The 16,358-nt window shown below is 51.0% G+C and overlaps 1 protein-coding gene and 1 pseudogene across 1 annotated transcript; one reads left to right on the forward strand and one right to left on the reverse strand.

The window, feature by feature from the left end:
- The window catches only part of LOC135287561 (zinc finger protein 345-like), a 737,501-nt pseudogene extending 723,061 nt beyond the window's left edge, over positions 1-14,440 (forward strand).
- LOC135287524 (oocyte zinc finger protein XlCOF15-like) lies at positions 4,089-5,081 on the reverse strand. Its single transcript, XM_064400817.1, has 2 exons — positions 5,030-5,081; positions 4,089-4,843 (listed from the first exon to the last, which is right to left on the reverse strand). The coding sequence occupies exons 1-2, from the start codon at positions 5,079-5,081 to the stop codon at positions 4,089-4,091; spliced, it is 807 nt and encodes a 268-aa protein (XP_064256887.1).
- Positions 14,441-16,358: the final 1,918 nt, after the last annotated feature.

A 16,358-nucleotide genomic window follows, 5' to 3' on the forward strand; every position in this document is an offset into this window, starting at 1 on the left:
CCTGCTCTGTGATTTCACAAAGCCCCTTCATGATATCACAGGGCCAGGGCTGGGATATCAGTCTGTGATATAAAGCTGCTCTGTGATATCACAGAAGATTTGGTGATGTCACAAAGTCACCCTGTGATGTCACAGTCTGTTCTGTGATGTCACACCTGGCTCTATGATGTTACTCAGTCACGCAGTGATGTCACAACCCAGTCTCTGATGTCACAGAGCCACCCTCCATGATGGCAGACTGCTTCATGGTCTCACATCCTGCTCTGTGATATCACTGACAGTTCTGTGATGTCACAGCCCCCTCAGTGATGTCACTAAACCCTCTCTGTGATGTCATACTGACACTCTGTAATGTCACAGCACACAATTTGACCTTACAGCCTGCTCTATGATGCCATACAGCCATGCCATGATGTCACAGCCTGCTCTGTGATGACACACAGTCCCCTCTATGATGCTCTAGCTGCTCAATGACCTCACACAACAAACTCTGTGATGTCATAGCCCAACCTATGACCTCACTCAGCCCACTCTGTCCTGTCACACAGCCCCTTGCTGACTTCACAGCTGCTCTGTGCCTCCATGACACAGCCATAGAGGTGCCGCTGTGACACAGCCCCCTCTGGGACATCCCCCAGCCCCTGCCAGTGCTGAGCCCCTGGCAGCTCTGGCTGTGCCCTGCTGCTGTCCCTGAGCTGCCGTGGCAGTGCCCCAGCCCTGCTGGGCTGTGCACAGGAGCTGCTCCTGGCCAGAGCTGTCTCTCTGCAGCGCTGCTCTTGCCAGGAGCTGCCTCTGGGCCAGGAGCCCGGCCCAGCTCAGCAGCACAGACACAGCAGCAGGACTTGAATGACCCTCTGGGGCTTTGGTGCTCTTTGCATCAGACTGAGTCCCTCGGAGTGTGCTCAAAAAGCTTCTCAAGAACTCCAAGTTAAGCTGAAACATAGACATTTCTTGTAGTTTAAATGGGTTCCACTCAAGGACACAATTCATGTCAAAGCGTCCCTAGGTTCCAGGAAGAGCAGAACACTGCAGGCAGTGATGACAGCTGGGGACAAACAAGGCAAAGGTGTCTCTGGTGCTGAGCACACCTGGATGTGTTTCAGGAATGCAAAGGGCCAAGGCCTGAGCCCCAGCCCCTGGCCAGGCAGATCCTGTCCCTCCCTCATTGCTCAGGGCTCTTCCCGGGATGAGCACTGGGATGTGGGGATGTGCAGTGCCAAGGGCAGGACCATGGGGCGGCCCCTGCCAGGCTGCTGAGCAGGGACAAGGAGGCAATGAGGCCCCAGGGCTGCCAGGGTCACTTGTCCCCTCGTGGCCTCAGGCCCAGGGCCAGCAGCCATGGCCAAAGTGCTGCCCAAGTTGGCTCTGTCAGGGCCTTGCAGCTGCTGCACATCCCTGTGCCCTGTGCAGCCCAGGCTGTCCTACGGTGTCCCTGCCCTGCGTCTCTGTCCCTGCAGGCTGTCGTCATCCCCCGGCTGCCCCACCTGGCTGGCCCCTTCCTTTGCTGACAGCTCTGCCCCTGCCTGCCTCTGCCTGCCCACACAAAGCCTTGGACTGCTCCAGGCGCCTTCTGGGGGATGTGCTGCACCACAGCCCTGCCCTGGGAGGGAAACTCCTTTCTCCTGCTGTCCAGTCTGCGCCTCCCCAGCTGCCCTTAGCACAATTATTTCTTCTTCAGGCTCATTCCCACAATAAAGAAAAGCTCCACACTCTGTGAAACCACCCTTTACTCCCTCCCGGACTGTTCCTGTTCTGTCCTCAGTCTCCACGCCAGTGAGCCCAGAGCCTACAGCCTCCTCCCGCTGGTTATGTGATGAAGCCTCCAAACCCCATCTTGGGAGATTTTTGGGTCCTCACCAAGGTCTGTGAAAACACAAAAAAATGGTCAAAGTTATTTTCTCCCAAATCTTGCGGTGACAGAAGAAGGGTCAATATCTTTCAATTGAATGAGGGTGGATTTACGTTTTTAGAAGGAGGAAATATTTTACAATGAGGAGAGTGCACCAAACTGCAAATGTGTTCTTCCACAGAACTGGATTCCTCATCTCAGGAATTATCCAAAAGCAGGAGCTTTGTGCAACCTGACCCAGTGAAACCCTCTCATCCCCAAGGACAGAATTCCTGTTGTGTGGGTTCTCTGCTGTGCTGGGTGCCCTCACAACGCTTCTGGCCAGAATGTCTGCTGAGGGCAGCCAGGCTGCTGCAGGGGCAGTGACCTCACAGCCATCACCATGGCAGCCCTGTGCCCTGGGCCCGGCTCTGCCCTTTCCTCTGCCCCTGCCTTGTCTCTGCTGGCATGAAGAGTTTTCTCATTCATATCTTGTCCCCAAAGTGCTGGGGCCAATGGCTTCCCAGGCAGGCTCCTGGAGCAGAAGTGGCTTTTCAGAGCCCAGGCAGAAATGAGCCCTGAGGCAGCAGCTCTGCAGTGCTGGCCACCAGGCCGGGCTGCCAAGGGAGGCTTCTGGCCATGCCCTGCAAGCAGCTGCTGCTGCCAAGGTGCCTTTGGTGCCTCAGGCTCTGCCTGGCACAGCTCCCAGCACGCCACTCTGCCCTTGTGCCCGAGCCCTTCCCTGTGCTGGGGCTGGCCTGGGGCTTTTCCTGCAGCGGGACCTGCCCTGCTCCTGGCACAGGAAAGGCAGTTCCTGCTGGAGCAGGAGGGTCTGTATGCAATGGGCTCCAACAACTCCAGCCAGGCCCTGTTGACTTCAAAATTGCTTCCTAGAGCAGAATATTCTAATAATTGTTATAGTTCCTATACTGTGGAGTAAATAACTTCTTTTTAAATTTACTCTGTGGTATAAATAAGCCATTGTGTCTAATGATGATCAGAATCAATCAGAGCTGTATTTATATAAATATATGTGGTATTCCATCATTAATCCTGTGGGACAAATTGCGTTAAAGTTCAATTTCACCTGTCCAATCTTTTACAACTTTTGGCACAGTCTGGGGCTGGGATTGGATCCAGCTGCTCCCAGTCTCCTGTATTAAAAGGAATTTTAGAAGACTAGGGGCCCTGCAGGGGTATGAGGATCCACGGTGGGTGGGTGTTGGGTGTCATTTCTCCATGTCATGACTCAACAGGGATTTCTCTAATAAAGAAATAAAGCTTTTGCCTGAAGCTCCCACTGTGACCATGACTGGAGCCCCTATGAGTGTCTGGGACATCCCGGCTCCTTGGCAGCCTGGGGACTCCTGGGATGTCACCGTGAAGCCCCTGTGAGTGCCTGCGACAGATCGGTGCTTTTGCAGCCCAAGGTGCCCTGGGATGTCACCATGGAATGGCTGGGACTGCCTCTGACCACACGGCTCTTTATCATCCCCAGAAACCCCTGGGAGGTGTCCATGGAGCCCCTGTCTCTGCCTGTGACCTTCCAGCTCTTGAACAGCCTGGAGACTCTTGGAAAGTCCCCATGGAACCCCTGTGACAAATCTGATCCTTAGCGGGCAACCATCACCAGCCCCATTCCTCGGTCAGTTTTCATGGCAACCATCACCAGGCCCCTGTTCCCCCAGATGCACAGAATTGGCTGAGCTGGGAGGGACCCATCAGGATCCTGGAGTCCAACTGCTGGCCCTGCACAGGACACCCCAACAATGCCAGCCTGGGCCTGGCAGTGCTGGCCAAACGCTGCTGGAGCTCAGAGGGCCCTGGAGCTGGGAGCCTTCCCTGGGGAGCCTGGGCACTGCCCCAGCAGCCTCTGGGGAAAAACCTTTTCCTGAGATCCAACCTCAGCCTGCCCCGACTCAGCTGCAGCTGTTCCCTCCAGTCCTGTCCCTGGGCACCAGAGGGAAGAGGTTCCCACAGCCCCAGCCAGGAACCCGCTCCCAAGGCTGTTGCCACGGCCACCAGGGCAGGGACCTGCTGGGATGCTCATTTTCCATGGGCCAGGGTTCAGGAATGGGATTCCCCAATTTCCTGCTTCTGCTAAAACTGTGCTGCTGCTTGCTGCCCTCCCACCTCCCATGGAAAGCACAAAAGGCAAAGATCCCAGGCTGGGAAAACAACAATTTACTGGGAAAAGCAATGTGATTACATCGGGGCACAAAGCCCTTACGTTGCAGTCACGCCTCTCGCAGGGCTCCCCTTACCGGTGACTCCGCAGGTGTCTGGTGTAGTTAGAGCTGTCTGAGAAGCTCTTCCCACACTGGGGACACTCGTAGGGCCTCTCCCCAGTGTGGATGCGCCGGTGGGTGACGAGGTGGGAGTTTTGCTTGAAGTCCTTGCCACAGTCAGGGCAGCAGAAGGGCCTCTCATCTGTGTGAATTCGCTCATGCAAAAGGAGATGGGACCTGGCGTGAAATCTCTTCCCACATGTGGGGCAGTCATAGGGAAGCTCTCCAGTGTAGATGCGCTGATGGCTGAGGAGATTAGAGTTGGTGTGAAACTTCTTCTGGCACTCAGGACACTCATAGGGCCTCTCCCCAGTGTGGATGCGTTGGTGGTTCATGAGGTGAGACCTCCGGCTGAAGCCCTTCCCACATTCCCCACACTCGTAGGGCCATTCCCCAGTGTGGATCATCTGGTGGCGGATCAGGGTGCTGCTCTGCCTGAAGCTCTTCCCACACTCCAAGCACTTGTAGGGCTGCTCCCCATCATGAAGCTTCTCACAGACCACCAGCTCTGAGCTCTGGCTGAAGCTCTGTCCACCTTCCTGGCCCAGGGTGGGTCTTTCCTCCTCAGAGCACCCTGGGCTGGATTTGAAGCCCCTCATCCTGAAGGATCTCGGGGAAATATCCTTCTTGTTAAATTCATGTGCAGTAGAGCTGCTCAACACAGCCTCTTCCACGAGTTTCTGCCGTGGGGATTTGTCCTCCCTGGTCTCCATCCTCAGCTCCTTGTCTGCGGAAGGCAGGGCAAGGGGAGGATGGGATTTGCCTCCATGCCACAGGGAAGGGGAAGGAGATCCCCCATGAGTATCCCCGGCAGGACGGCATTGGCAGCAGGGTTGTCCTGCAGCTGGGGGCCATGCTGGGCTGGGAGTTGGAGCAGAAGAGAGGGGGAAAGGGGCACTGACTTCCTCCTCACCTACCTGGTGGTCCCAGGGAATCTTCCTCTTCCTCACAGCTTCCTCCTCCATCGGGTGATGGTTTTGGGATTGGAAATTCTGCTTAGGGATGAAAACAAGAGATGAGTACATTGAGTTTTGTAGTGGTTTGAGGGCAAACCAGGGGGAGAATCTAAGACAGAATTACAATTTAATAAGAAAATTAAGATCAGGGCAATGATACAGAAACACTGCCTTAAACTGACACAGTCAGGATGTAACCTGACACCCTGTTGCTCAGGGTGGTGGCAGCAGTCCCAATAAATGGTGGCTGCTGTTCTGTTGCAGTGATGAATGTGATTCTGTCAAAGCAGTGATCCTGTAGTAGGGTCTGGTCTTCCTCTGAAGGTCCAGTGGTGCTTATGGAGCTCTTGTCCTCTGGGAATCCAGTAGCCAAGGTGCTCCTGGGGCTGTAAGCCTCAGTTTATATCCAGGTAGGAATGCTTGGCTCCTCCCCCTGGGCGGAGCATCCCACAATGGGATGATGTAATTCTATCAGTCCTGCAGGGACACTCAATGGGCCATGAACAGAAGATAGCCCCTGCAGGGCGTTATCAGGGCTGAGTCATGGAAGAGATAAAGAACACTGCCCTGCCTGTGTATAACAGTTTATGAAGATGGTGACTGAAAACATGCATTTGGTTACATCTTATACTGTAACCTGAAACAGTGGGGTAATACCTGCTGGGGGAGTGAACACCACCCCCCTTACCCAAACTGGCTCAGGTGTAAAACTCCCACCCCAGGAAGTCCACGCACACAGGGGACAATGTCACACTTGCCCCACCCCAGTGAGGCTCTCTGTCCCTGTCTCTTGCTCTCCCCCCTTTTCTCTTTCTTTTCATCTCTCTTTCTTTACCTCACATTTACTGTTCAATAAAATCCACTTTGGATTTGGTCTCCTTAGTACCTTAATTGGGGCAGAGGCATCTCTCCAACAGTTTCCTTAACTAGATTGTGACATTATTTTGGCACAGTGAGTTTAGGCACTGTTGTCTGACCCCAAGTGCCTTTGACAACAGCATGGTTCCCTCCTCTGAGGAGCTTGTGGCTCTTTCTGGAGGAAGTCTTGGAAACTTGGATGCCGCTTTCTCTGAGGGATTTATGGGAGAACTGATGAAGGAAATGGCTGTTGTGGGTGGCCAGTGTGAAGAAAATACTTTCTTGTCCTTTCTTGAAAAGTTTGTTAAAATCACTGGAGAAAAGGGAGTGAATGATACCAGAGAGGCTGACAAGGTTCATTCACCGCAAGGTGAGGAAAACAAGGCTGCTAAAAGTCCTAAAAGAAGCCCAGCTCATCTAGCTAAATTTCCAAATAACTCCCAAATTGAGAGGGTTTAGGACTTTGCCAAATGTGAGAATCATTATTCTCTTTGTCCCTGGAGCCTTTGTGATCGTTCTACAGAAATTTGTTTCCTTTTAACAACCTGTATTGGTCCAAATTTCCACTTTTCTTTTATGGGAACCTGCCAGCAGCTGAGCTGGAGCTGTGCAGGAACCAATGAAACTTGGAATTGCCACAGAATTGCTTCTATTGTCAGTTTATTAATGCTTGGGATTTGTTTGCATTTTCATCATATGTGACTTGTCGGAAAATTAAATATTCATCAAAGTGGTTTATGCAGAGTTAAGTTTGATTTCTGCCAATTTTATTTTGTCCAGTGCCCAGGGGATGCTCAAGGGGTCTCTGTTCCTCTCGCCTTGGAGGATGCTTGGGAGGAGCTTGTGGGGGCTGTCCCTGTCTCTGTTACCCCAGACCATTCCCCAGGGGGTTTCCATCATTCTCACCCCAGGGAATGCCTGGGGAGGTCTCCCTCCCACTCACCCCTGTGTCAGAGGGGTGCTCAGGGCAGTCTCTGTCCCTCTCAGCCCAGGGGATGCTCAGGGGTCTCTGTCCCCTCACTCTGGGAGATGCTCAGGGGTCTCCATCCCTCTGGCCTCAGGGAATACTTGTGCAGGGCTGGGGACCAGGGGCTCTGTGTCCCTCTCACCGCTGAGAGTGCTTGGGGCTGGGGGGGCTCTCCGACCTTCTCATCCCTGGGAGGCCGGGGGGGTCTCTGTCCCTCTCAGCCCTGGTGTGACCCCACCCAAACATCATCGGGCTCAGAGGGACAGAGACACCCCCAAACCCCCAGAAGGGCTGGACCTGGGATCATGCTCATACCCTCTTCATCTATTTAGCCCAGAAATGAGTTCTGCACCTTTAAGGCTGGTTCTGAGATCAAAGGGAGGCAGGAAGTGAGCAGGTTTTTTAGAAACTGCACTCCTCCATATTCCGGCTGCTGGACAGATTGCAGGACAGGGCTCTCCTTTGGTTTTATTTCGTTCTTAGCTCTCTAAGGCAGATAAGTGCCCTGGACTGTAGTTTTTCTTTTACTTTAGAGCTGTTTAAACCTGCTCTGAACATCCAGAAGAGCACTGGCAGCTCCACCTGTGGCCCATTGGCCCAAGCCTGGTCCACGGCATTTCCAGTGATGGAGAAACTGATAAGAGACTGAGTGAGCAGAGCTACAGCCCACAGAGGGACTTTCTGAGTTTGTCATCTCTTTTGGAGCGTCAAGAGATTTTATTGTTTAAGATTCGTCATTTGCTGTGCTCATAAATGCTTTGTCTTTTAAATAACCAGGTTTTTCCACTTTTCTCCAAAGAAATCTTTTCCCAAACTGATTGGGGGAGAGGCTGCTTGAATTTGCTTTCTAGAGGAAACCCCTTTTCTAGGTTTTCTCCCAAATTTGCCCTAAACCAGGACAGGGCAGTGGGGAGAGGAGAGAGCCCCAAGTGACTGGATTGGGGGAGGCTGGAGAGAGGGAGCCCGGGACCCAAAACCCCCCAGCATCCCTGAGCAGGAGCCTGGAGAGGGGGGATCCACATGTGCTCTGGGATCCTTGGCAGCCATGAGACAGGGGACCACCAGAACCCCAGAGGGATGAGACTGGAAATGGGACACTCCTGGTGGCTTTTTTTGATTCACTTTTGCTTTTCAAGGTTTTTATGGATACCAGGTGACTTCTAGGGATGGACTTGGGCAAAGGACCTTCAGACACACTGTGCTCATCCCTTGTTTTTCCCCAAACCAGGATTTCCCCTTCCCAAATCTTGGCCCAATAGAGGAGAAGGCTGCAATGAAAAGGAAGAAGCCCTGAGACACTCAGGCAGGTGAGGAGGAAGTCAGTGCCCCTTTCCCCCTCTCTCCTGCTCCATCTCCCAGCCCAGCATGGCCCCTGGCTGCAGGACAACCCCACTGCCAACACCATTCTGCTGGGGATGCACTGGGGGATCTCCTGCCCCTTCCCTGTGGCATGGAGGCACATTCACAGGCTCTGGGGCAGGAGGGGGAACCGCGGGTGGTTTGGGGTGCGTGGCTGTGCTGCTCCCGGCGCGGTTCCCCCGAGCCCCCGGCGCGGCTCCGCCAGGCCCCCCCACCACGGCACTTGTCGGAGGTTCTTTAACAGAAATGCTGGTAAATTGACCCTCTGGAATTACACTAAATACAATTTCAAAAAGCTGCTGGTTTGCTGGGCAGTTTGCCGAATTCCACATTGTTGTTTCTTTCAATAAAACTGCACTTTAATAGGTCTTTGTAAATTTATGCTTGCATAAAATTTGTGGCTACCATGGGCTTCTCTCAAAACTAAATTACATAAAAATATTACACACTTATTACATGCTTTTAATCCCTCCAGTAAATCCTTCATGCTGTTATTTCAATCGCAGATTGTTCAACTTTTCAGTGCCTTATTTCCATTAATAGCATCAGAATAAGTTAAATTTTGTTGTACGTATAACTGTCCTGGGTTGACTATATGATGCTTTTATCCCCAATCGTCTTGTTCTGTTTATACCAAATAATAAGTTTTACATCTTTAAGACTCTCTTCCAGACAGTGAAGAGGGGAGGGAAGAAGCGCGCAGTTTGTTTTCAGACTGCTCTCACTCCTCCACATTCCTGCTCCTGGACTGTGTTGTCTGCAGATGGACAGACAGCCGGACAGAGCTCCTTTTTCCCTTTTTTTTCTGCTTTTAGTTAGTTTTAGCTAGCTGAGGCAAAGAAGTTCCCTGTACTGTGATTTTTTCCTTTTTTTCTTGGACCTGTTCAAGCCTGCTCTGGATTGAACACCCAGAAGAGCACCAGCAGCTCCACCTGTAGCCCCCCTGGCCGGGCCTGGGCCGCGGCATTTCCAGCTCCAGAGAGACTGATCAGAGACTGAGTGAGCCGAGCTGCAACCCGGGGAGGGGACTGTTCTGAGTTTGCTTTCTTTGGAGCAGTGAGAAGTTTTATTGTTTAATATTGTTTGGGTTCTATTGTTTAATAAACAGGTTTCTTTCCACTTTTTTCTCCAAGGAGATATTTTCTCCCGAACCAGTTAGAGGGGGGAGGGGCAATTGAATCTGCTTTTGTAGAGAAGCCCCTTTAGGAGTTATCTCCCAAACCTGCCCTAAACCAGGACAATAACTTTTAAGGATATTAATTTTTGATTCCGCGATGTTTAATTTAATGCAAATTCAGGGTTGATAAGATTAAGCAAAGTTAAACTTCATTATTGTTAGATTTGAGCAATGTTATGTTACATTCTATTAATTTGAATTCCTGTTGTTCTGGTTTGAAAGATAATGTGTGTATTCTATTTGCCATTTGTCACAGGTAGGGCGGTTATTGTCTGTTAATTGAGCTGTAAATTGGACCCCCAATGGCTCCCACAGATCTCCAAACACCTGCAAGGACCTCCAAGCTTTCTAAACTTCTTTTTGTGAGAGGAGCCTTAGAGCAGCGGTTTCCAATCCTAATCCCAGACTTTCAAGATTTTGCATGTAAAGAATTATAAAGGTGGAATGAAACCTTTATAGAATTTGTCCCACGGGATTAAGGATGGCAAACCAGAGATATATAACCTATATATTATTTATATTATCTATCTATCTATCTATCTATCTATCTATCTATCTATCTATCTATCATCTACCTATCTATTTATTTATTATATATTTTTATATATTATACATATATTTTATATATATATATTATATCCGATATATAGGATTAAGGATGGCAAACATATAGATTTCTGTAGATATATATTATCTATTATGGTAATGATTAGACAATATTATCTTAATCAGAAAAATTTACTCCGAGGTATAACAGCTGCAACATACTATATATCATATATAATATATCATATCATATTATATCATATACTAGGAAGTGATTTCAACGTAACTGCATTAAAGCAAAACCAGTTATTAAGCAGAGATTGATGTCACTCCATCTTGTTTTGGAAAGACAGGTATCTGCTAAGGAAGGCAGAAGCCTCTCCTAAAAGCAAAATGTGAAAACCCCCCTCCCTGAATTGTTATAAATTTTAAATTAAGGGGCTCTCAGGAAAAAATATGGGAGCAGGAATAACAGTTCTTTATTAGGGAAACAATAAAAATATAAAATAAACAATGCAGTAAAGCAAGACAACACTGACAGAGTCAGAACACAACCTGACACCCTGTTGGTCAGGGTGTTGGTAGCAGTCCAATTGGAATGGTGGCTGCAGTCCTCCTGGAGTGCCAGGTGTAGTTCTGTTGGAGCAGGGATCCTGTAGAAAGGTGTAGTCTTCGTCCGAAGATCCAGTGGAAGAGGCAGCTGCTGTTCCTCTGGGAAATCCAGTGGAGAAAGCCATGCTGGTGTTCCAGAATTTCAAGATTATATCTCAGTAGGAATGCTTGGCTCTCCCCTCTGGGCAGAGCATCTCACAATAGGATGCTGTAGTTCTTATCAGTCATGCAGTGCCATTCAATAGCCTTTATCAGCAGATGTCTGCCCAGAGGGAGGATTGGGTGTTGAAGGGATAAGGAAAACTGCCCAGTTAATAGAAGACAACTGCCATACAGATGGCAAAGAGAATACAATCTGTTTGGCAATCCAGGACAGTGGGTTAGTGGGCTACCCTCAGGGAATGCTCGCCTGGTATTGAAGGGCAGGGTGGGAGCACCTGGATCTTGGAGCACCCAGCTGCCTCCCAGGTTTGGAGGTGCCTGAGGAGGGCTGGGACAATGCCAGGGACATCCTGCAGTGACATCCCCCCTGTCCCGCTCGGGGTGAGCTCAGTCCCAAACCTGGCCCTGATCCTAGTCTCAATCTCACTCCATGTTTAGACACACTCACAGTTCTGTATTTAATCTCATCCCAGTGCCAGACTCGTCTAGCCCCAGACCCATTCCCAATCCCAGCCCTAAAGCCAATCCCATGTCTAGCCTTAACCCCAATCCCAGTTCTAATCCAAATCTCAGCCCTAACCCCAACTCCACCCCCAAATCCAGCCCTATCCTAAATCCTCAGCCCCAAACCAAATCCCAGGTTCAGCTGTTCTGGGGGTTTGGGGGTGTCTCTGTCCCTCTGAGCCCGATGATATTTGGGTGGGGTCACACCAGGGCTGAGAGGGACAGAGACCCCCCCGGCCTCCCCATGGATGAGAAGGTTGGAGAGCCCCTCCAGCCCCGAGCACCCTCAGCGGTGAGAGGGACACAGAGCCCCTGGTCCCCAGCACTGCACAAGTATTCCCTGAGACCAGCGGGATGGAGACCCCCTGAGCATCTGAGACCAGCGGGATGGAGACCCCCTGAGCATCCCCCAGAGTGAGGGGACAGAGACCCCCGAGCATCCCCTGGGCTGCGAGGGACAGAGACTGGGCCGAGCACCCCCCGGCACAGGGATGAGAGGGAGGGAAAGCCCCCAGGCATTCCCTGGGGTGAGAATGATGGAGACCCCATGGGGAATGACCTGGCGTGACAGGGACAGGGACAGGGACAGCCCCCACAAGCCCCTCCCAAGCATCTTCCAGGGTGAGGCAGAGACCCCTTGAGCATCCCCTGGGCACTGGACAAAATAAAATTGGCAGAAATTAAATTTAACTCTGCATTAATCATTTTGATGAATATTTGATTTTCCAAAAAGTCACATGTGATGAAAATGCAAATAAATCCCAAACATGAATAAACCGATAATAGAAGCAATTCTGTGGCAATTCCAAGTTTCATTGGTTCCTGCACAGCTCCAGCTCAGCTGCTGGCAGGTTCCCATAAAAAAAAAGTGGAAATTCGGCCCAACACAGATTAAAAGGAAGAGAAAGCACTGTGGGGCTGTCACAAGGGTGACAGGGATGAAGAGAATAATGATTCTCATATGTGGCAAAGCCCCTAAGCCTGTGAATTTGGCATTTATGCAGAAATTTAGCTACTTGAGCTGGACTTCTTGTGCGACTTTTAGCAGCCTTGTGTTCCTCACCATGGGGTGAGTGAACCTTGTCAGTCTCACTGGTATCATTTGCTCCCTTTCCTCCAGTGTTTTTAACAAACTTTTCAAGGAAGGAGAACAAAACATTTTCTTTACACTGGCCACCCACAACAGCCATTTTCCTCATCAGTTCTCCCCTAAGTTGCTCAGATGTAGCTGCATCCAAATTTCTAAGAATTCCTCCAGAGAGGACCACAACCTCTTCAGAGGAGGGAACCATGCTGTTATCCAAGGCACTTGGAGTCAGAGAACAGTGCCTAAACTCGCTGTGCCAAAATAATGTTGCAATCTGGTTAAGAAAATTGTTAGAGAAATGCCTCTGCCCCAATTAAGGTGCTACCAAGACCAAATCCAAAGTGGATTGTATTGAACAGTAAATGTGAGGTAGAGAGAGACATGGAAAGAGAAGAGAAAAGGGGGGACAACAAGGGAATGACAAGGACAGAGACCTCCCCTGGGGTGGGGCAAGTGTGACAGGGCAGTGTTCTTTATCTCTTCCATGTATGAGCCCTGATAACAACCTCCAGGGGCCATCTTCTGTGAATGGGCCATTGAGTGTCCCTGCAGGGCTGATAAAATGACATCATCCCATTGTGGGATGCTCCGCCCAGGGAGAGGAGCCAAGCATTCCTACCTGGATATAAGCTGAGCCTTGCAACACCGGTAGCACCTTGCGTACTGGGTTCCCAGAGGACAAGAGCTCCATAAGCACCACTGGACCTTCAGAGGAAGACCAGACCCTACTACAGGATCACTGCTTTGACAGAATCACTTCATCACTGCAACAGGACTGCAGCCACCATTTAATGGGACTGCTGCTACCACCCTGAGCAACAGGGTGTCAGGTTATATCCTGACTGTGTCAGTTTAAGGCCGTGTTTCTGTATCATTGCCTTGATCTTAATTTTCTTATTAAATTGTAATTCTGTCTTAGATTCTCCACCTGGTTTGCCCGCAAACCAGTGCAAAACTCAATGCACTCATCTCTTGTTTTCCTCCCAAACCAGAATTTCCCATCTCAGAACCACTGCCAGATGGAGGAGAAGGCTGAGCTTAAGGGAAAGATTCCCCGGGACACGCAGGCAGGTGAGGAGGTAGTCAGTGCCCCTTTCCCCCTCTCTTCTGCTCCATCTCCCAGCCCAGCATGGCCCCCGGCTGCAGGACAAATCTGCAGCCAACACCATCCTGCTGGGGAAGCCCTGGAAGGATATCCTTCCCTTTCCCTGTGGCACAGAGGCAAATCCCATCCTCTCCTTGTTCTTCCTCCCCCAGACAAGGAGATGAGGATGGAGACCAGGGAGGACAAATCCCCATGGCAGAACCTCATGGAAGAGGCCATTTTGAGTGGCTCCATTGCACAGGAATCCAATGGGGAAGAAAAGACACAGAGATCCCATAGCATGAGGGGCTCCAAACCCAGCCCAGGGTACTCTGAGGAGGAAAGACACACCCTGGGCCAGGAAGGTGGAGAGAGCTTCAGCCAGAGCTCAGAGCTGGTGGTCCATGAGCAGCTTCATGATGGGGAGCAGCCCTACAAGTGCTTGGAGTGTGGGAAGAGCTTCAGGCAGAGCAGCAGCCTGATCCACCACCAGATGATCCACACTGGGGAATGGGCCTACGAGTGTGGGGAATGTGGGAAGGGCTTCAGCTACACATCCACCCTTGTGACCCACCAACGCATCCACACTGGGGAGAGGCCCTATGAGTGTCCTGAGTGCCAGAAGAGGTTTCGGATCAGCTCAGATCTCCTCAGACACCAGCGGATTCACACCGATGAGAGGCCCTTCTGCTGCCCAGATTGTGGGAAGGGCTTCAAGCGCAATTCCCACCTCATCACCCACCAGCGCATCCGCACTGGGGAGAGGCCCTACGAGTGCTGCATGTGTCAGAAGAGGTTTCAGACCAGCTCAAATCTCCACCTGCATGAGCGGTTTCACAATGAGGAGAGGTCCTTCCGCTGCCCCGACTGTGGGAAGGGCTTCAAGCACAACTTCACCCTCGTAAGGCATCAGCGCATCCACACTGGGGAGAGGCCGTATGAGTGCGCCACGTGTGGGAAGGGATTCACCCAGAGCTCTGACTTGACCAGACACCAACGGAAGCACCAGTAAGGCAAGCCCTGCAAATGCCCCAACTTCAGGGAGAGCTTTGTGCCCTGCTCCAGCTTCATCCCTCATTGGAGGACCCATGTTGGGAAGAGCCATGGTGATCCATGTTCCCTGTGATCCATGCTGGGAAGACACCTGTCTCTTTTCCTGCCCCTGCCAATGACATGATGTGGGATCAAAGAACATGAGGGTCTGGCCAGGGCCGTGTCATTACATTCACTCTCACCTCAAGTCATTGCCAGGGGCAGGAAAGTGTCAATCTCTCTCCCCGAGGAGAAGATTGTCCTTTGCAGGGAGGAGGAAATTGTGGCCGGGAAGAGACAGTCCTTGTGTTGCAGTTTTCCCTTTTTCATATCCCTTCTGTTGTCAATATTATTTTTGTTACTTTTTGTTTTTTATCTCGTTGCTGTTCCCAATAAATTTTTCTTATCCCAGCCCGGGATCATTCCTTTTTGTGCTTTCCATGGAAGGCGGGAGGGCAGCGAGCAGCAGCGTGGTTTTAGCGGGAGCAGAAAATTGGGGAATCCCATTCCTAAACCCTGGCCCGTGGAAAGCAAGCATCCCAGCTGGGCCCAGCCCTGCTGGCCATGGCAACAGCCTTGGGAGCGGGTCCTTTGCCAAAGGTATAAAAGATTGGACAGGTGGAATTGAACCTTAATGCAATTTGTCCCAGAGAATTAACAATGGAATACTAGATAAATTTATGTAAATACAGCTCTGATTGATTCTGATCATGACTAGACAGTATAGTTCCTTTACACCACAGACTAAATTTTATAAAATGAGTTATTTACTCCACTGTATCGGAGCTAAAACAATTATTAGATTATTCTGCTCTAGGAAGCAATTTTGAAGTCAACAGGGCCTTGCTGTAGTTGTTGGAGCCCGTAGCAGGCAGAGGAATTCTGTGCTTGTGGATAAGTGTGTTTCACTGGGTCAGGTTGTACAAAGCTCTTGCTCTGCATAATTCCTGAGATGGGGAATCCACTTCTCTGGAAAAACAGTTGCAGTTTTGTGCCATTCTCATAAATGTAAAATATTTTCTCCTTTAAACAATTGTAAATCTACCCTCATTCAGCTCAAAGATACTGAGCCTTGTTCTGTCACTGCAAGATTTGGGAGAAAATAACTTTGACTACTTTTTTTCATTTTCACAGACCTTGGAGAGGACCCACAAACCTATCAGGATATGTTTTGGAGGCCTCATCCCATAACCAGCAGGGAGAGGCGGCAGACTCTGGGCTCAGTGGTGTGGAGACTGAGGACAGAATAAGAGCAGCCGGGAGGGATTGAAGGGAGGTTTCAAACATCCTGGAGTTTTTCTTTATTGTATAAAACAGCCAGAGAAAGAGATAATGGCACCAAGGGCAGCTGGGGAGGCCCAGACTGGACACCAGGAGAAAGGAATTTCCTTCCCAGGGCAAGGCTGTGGTGCAAGATATCCCCCATTCAGAGCCTGGAGCAGCCCAAGGCTTTGTGTGGGCAGAGGCAGGCAGGAGGCAGAGCTGTCAGCAAAGGAAGGGGCCAGCCAGGTGGGGCAGCCGGGGGATGCCGACAGCCTGCAGGGACAGAGGCGCAGGGCAGGGACACCGTAGGACAGCCTGGGCTGCACAGGGCACAGGGATGGGCAGCAGCTGCAAGGCCCTGACAGAGCCAACTTGGGCTGCACTTTGGCCATGGCAGACACAAAGAGCACCAAAGCCCCAGAGGGTCATTAAAGTCCTGCTGCTGTGTCTGTGCTGCTGAGCTGGGCCGGGCTCCTGGCCCAGAGGCAGCTCCTGGCAAGGGCAGCGCTGCAGAGAGACAGCTCTGGCCAGGAGCAGCTCCTGTGCACAGCCCAGCAGGGCTGGGGCACTGCCAGGGCAGCTCAGGGACACCAGCAGGGCACAGACAGAGCTGACAGGGGCTCAGCACTGGCAGG

This window comes from Passer domesticus, chromosome 30, assembly GCF_036417665.1.
Source record: "Passer domesticus isolate bPasDom1 chromosome 30, bPasDom1.hap1, whole genome shotgun sequence".
In the NCBI taxonomy this organism is placed as follows: Eukaryota; Metazoa; Chordata; class Aves; order Passeriformes; family Passeridae; genus Passer; species Passer domesticus.

What these genes read in the sequence shown, in the direction of transcription:
- LOC135287524 (XM_064400817.1), bottom strand. Translation starts at nt 5,081, where the DNA reads ATGGAGGAGGAAGCTGTGAGGAAGAGGAAGATTCCCTGGGACCACCAG. An exon ending in TCCCTGGGACCACCAGGTAG is followed by an intron (nt 4,844 to 5,029) that starts GTGAGGAGGAAG and finishes TGCCTTCCGCAG; the next exon opens with ACAAGGAGCTGAGGATGGAG.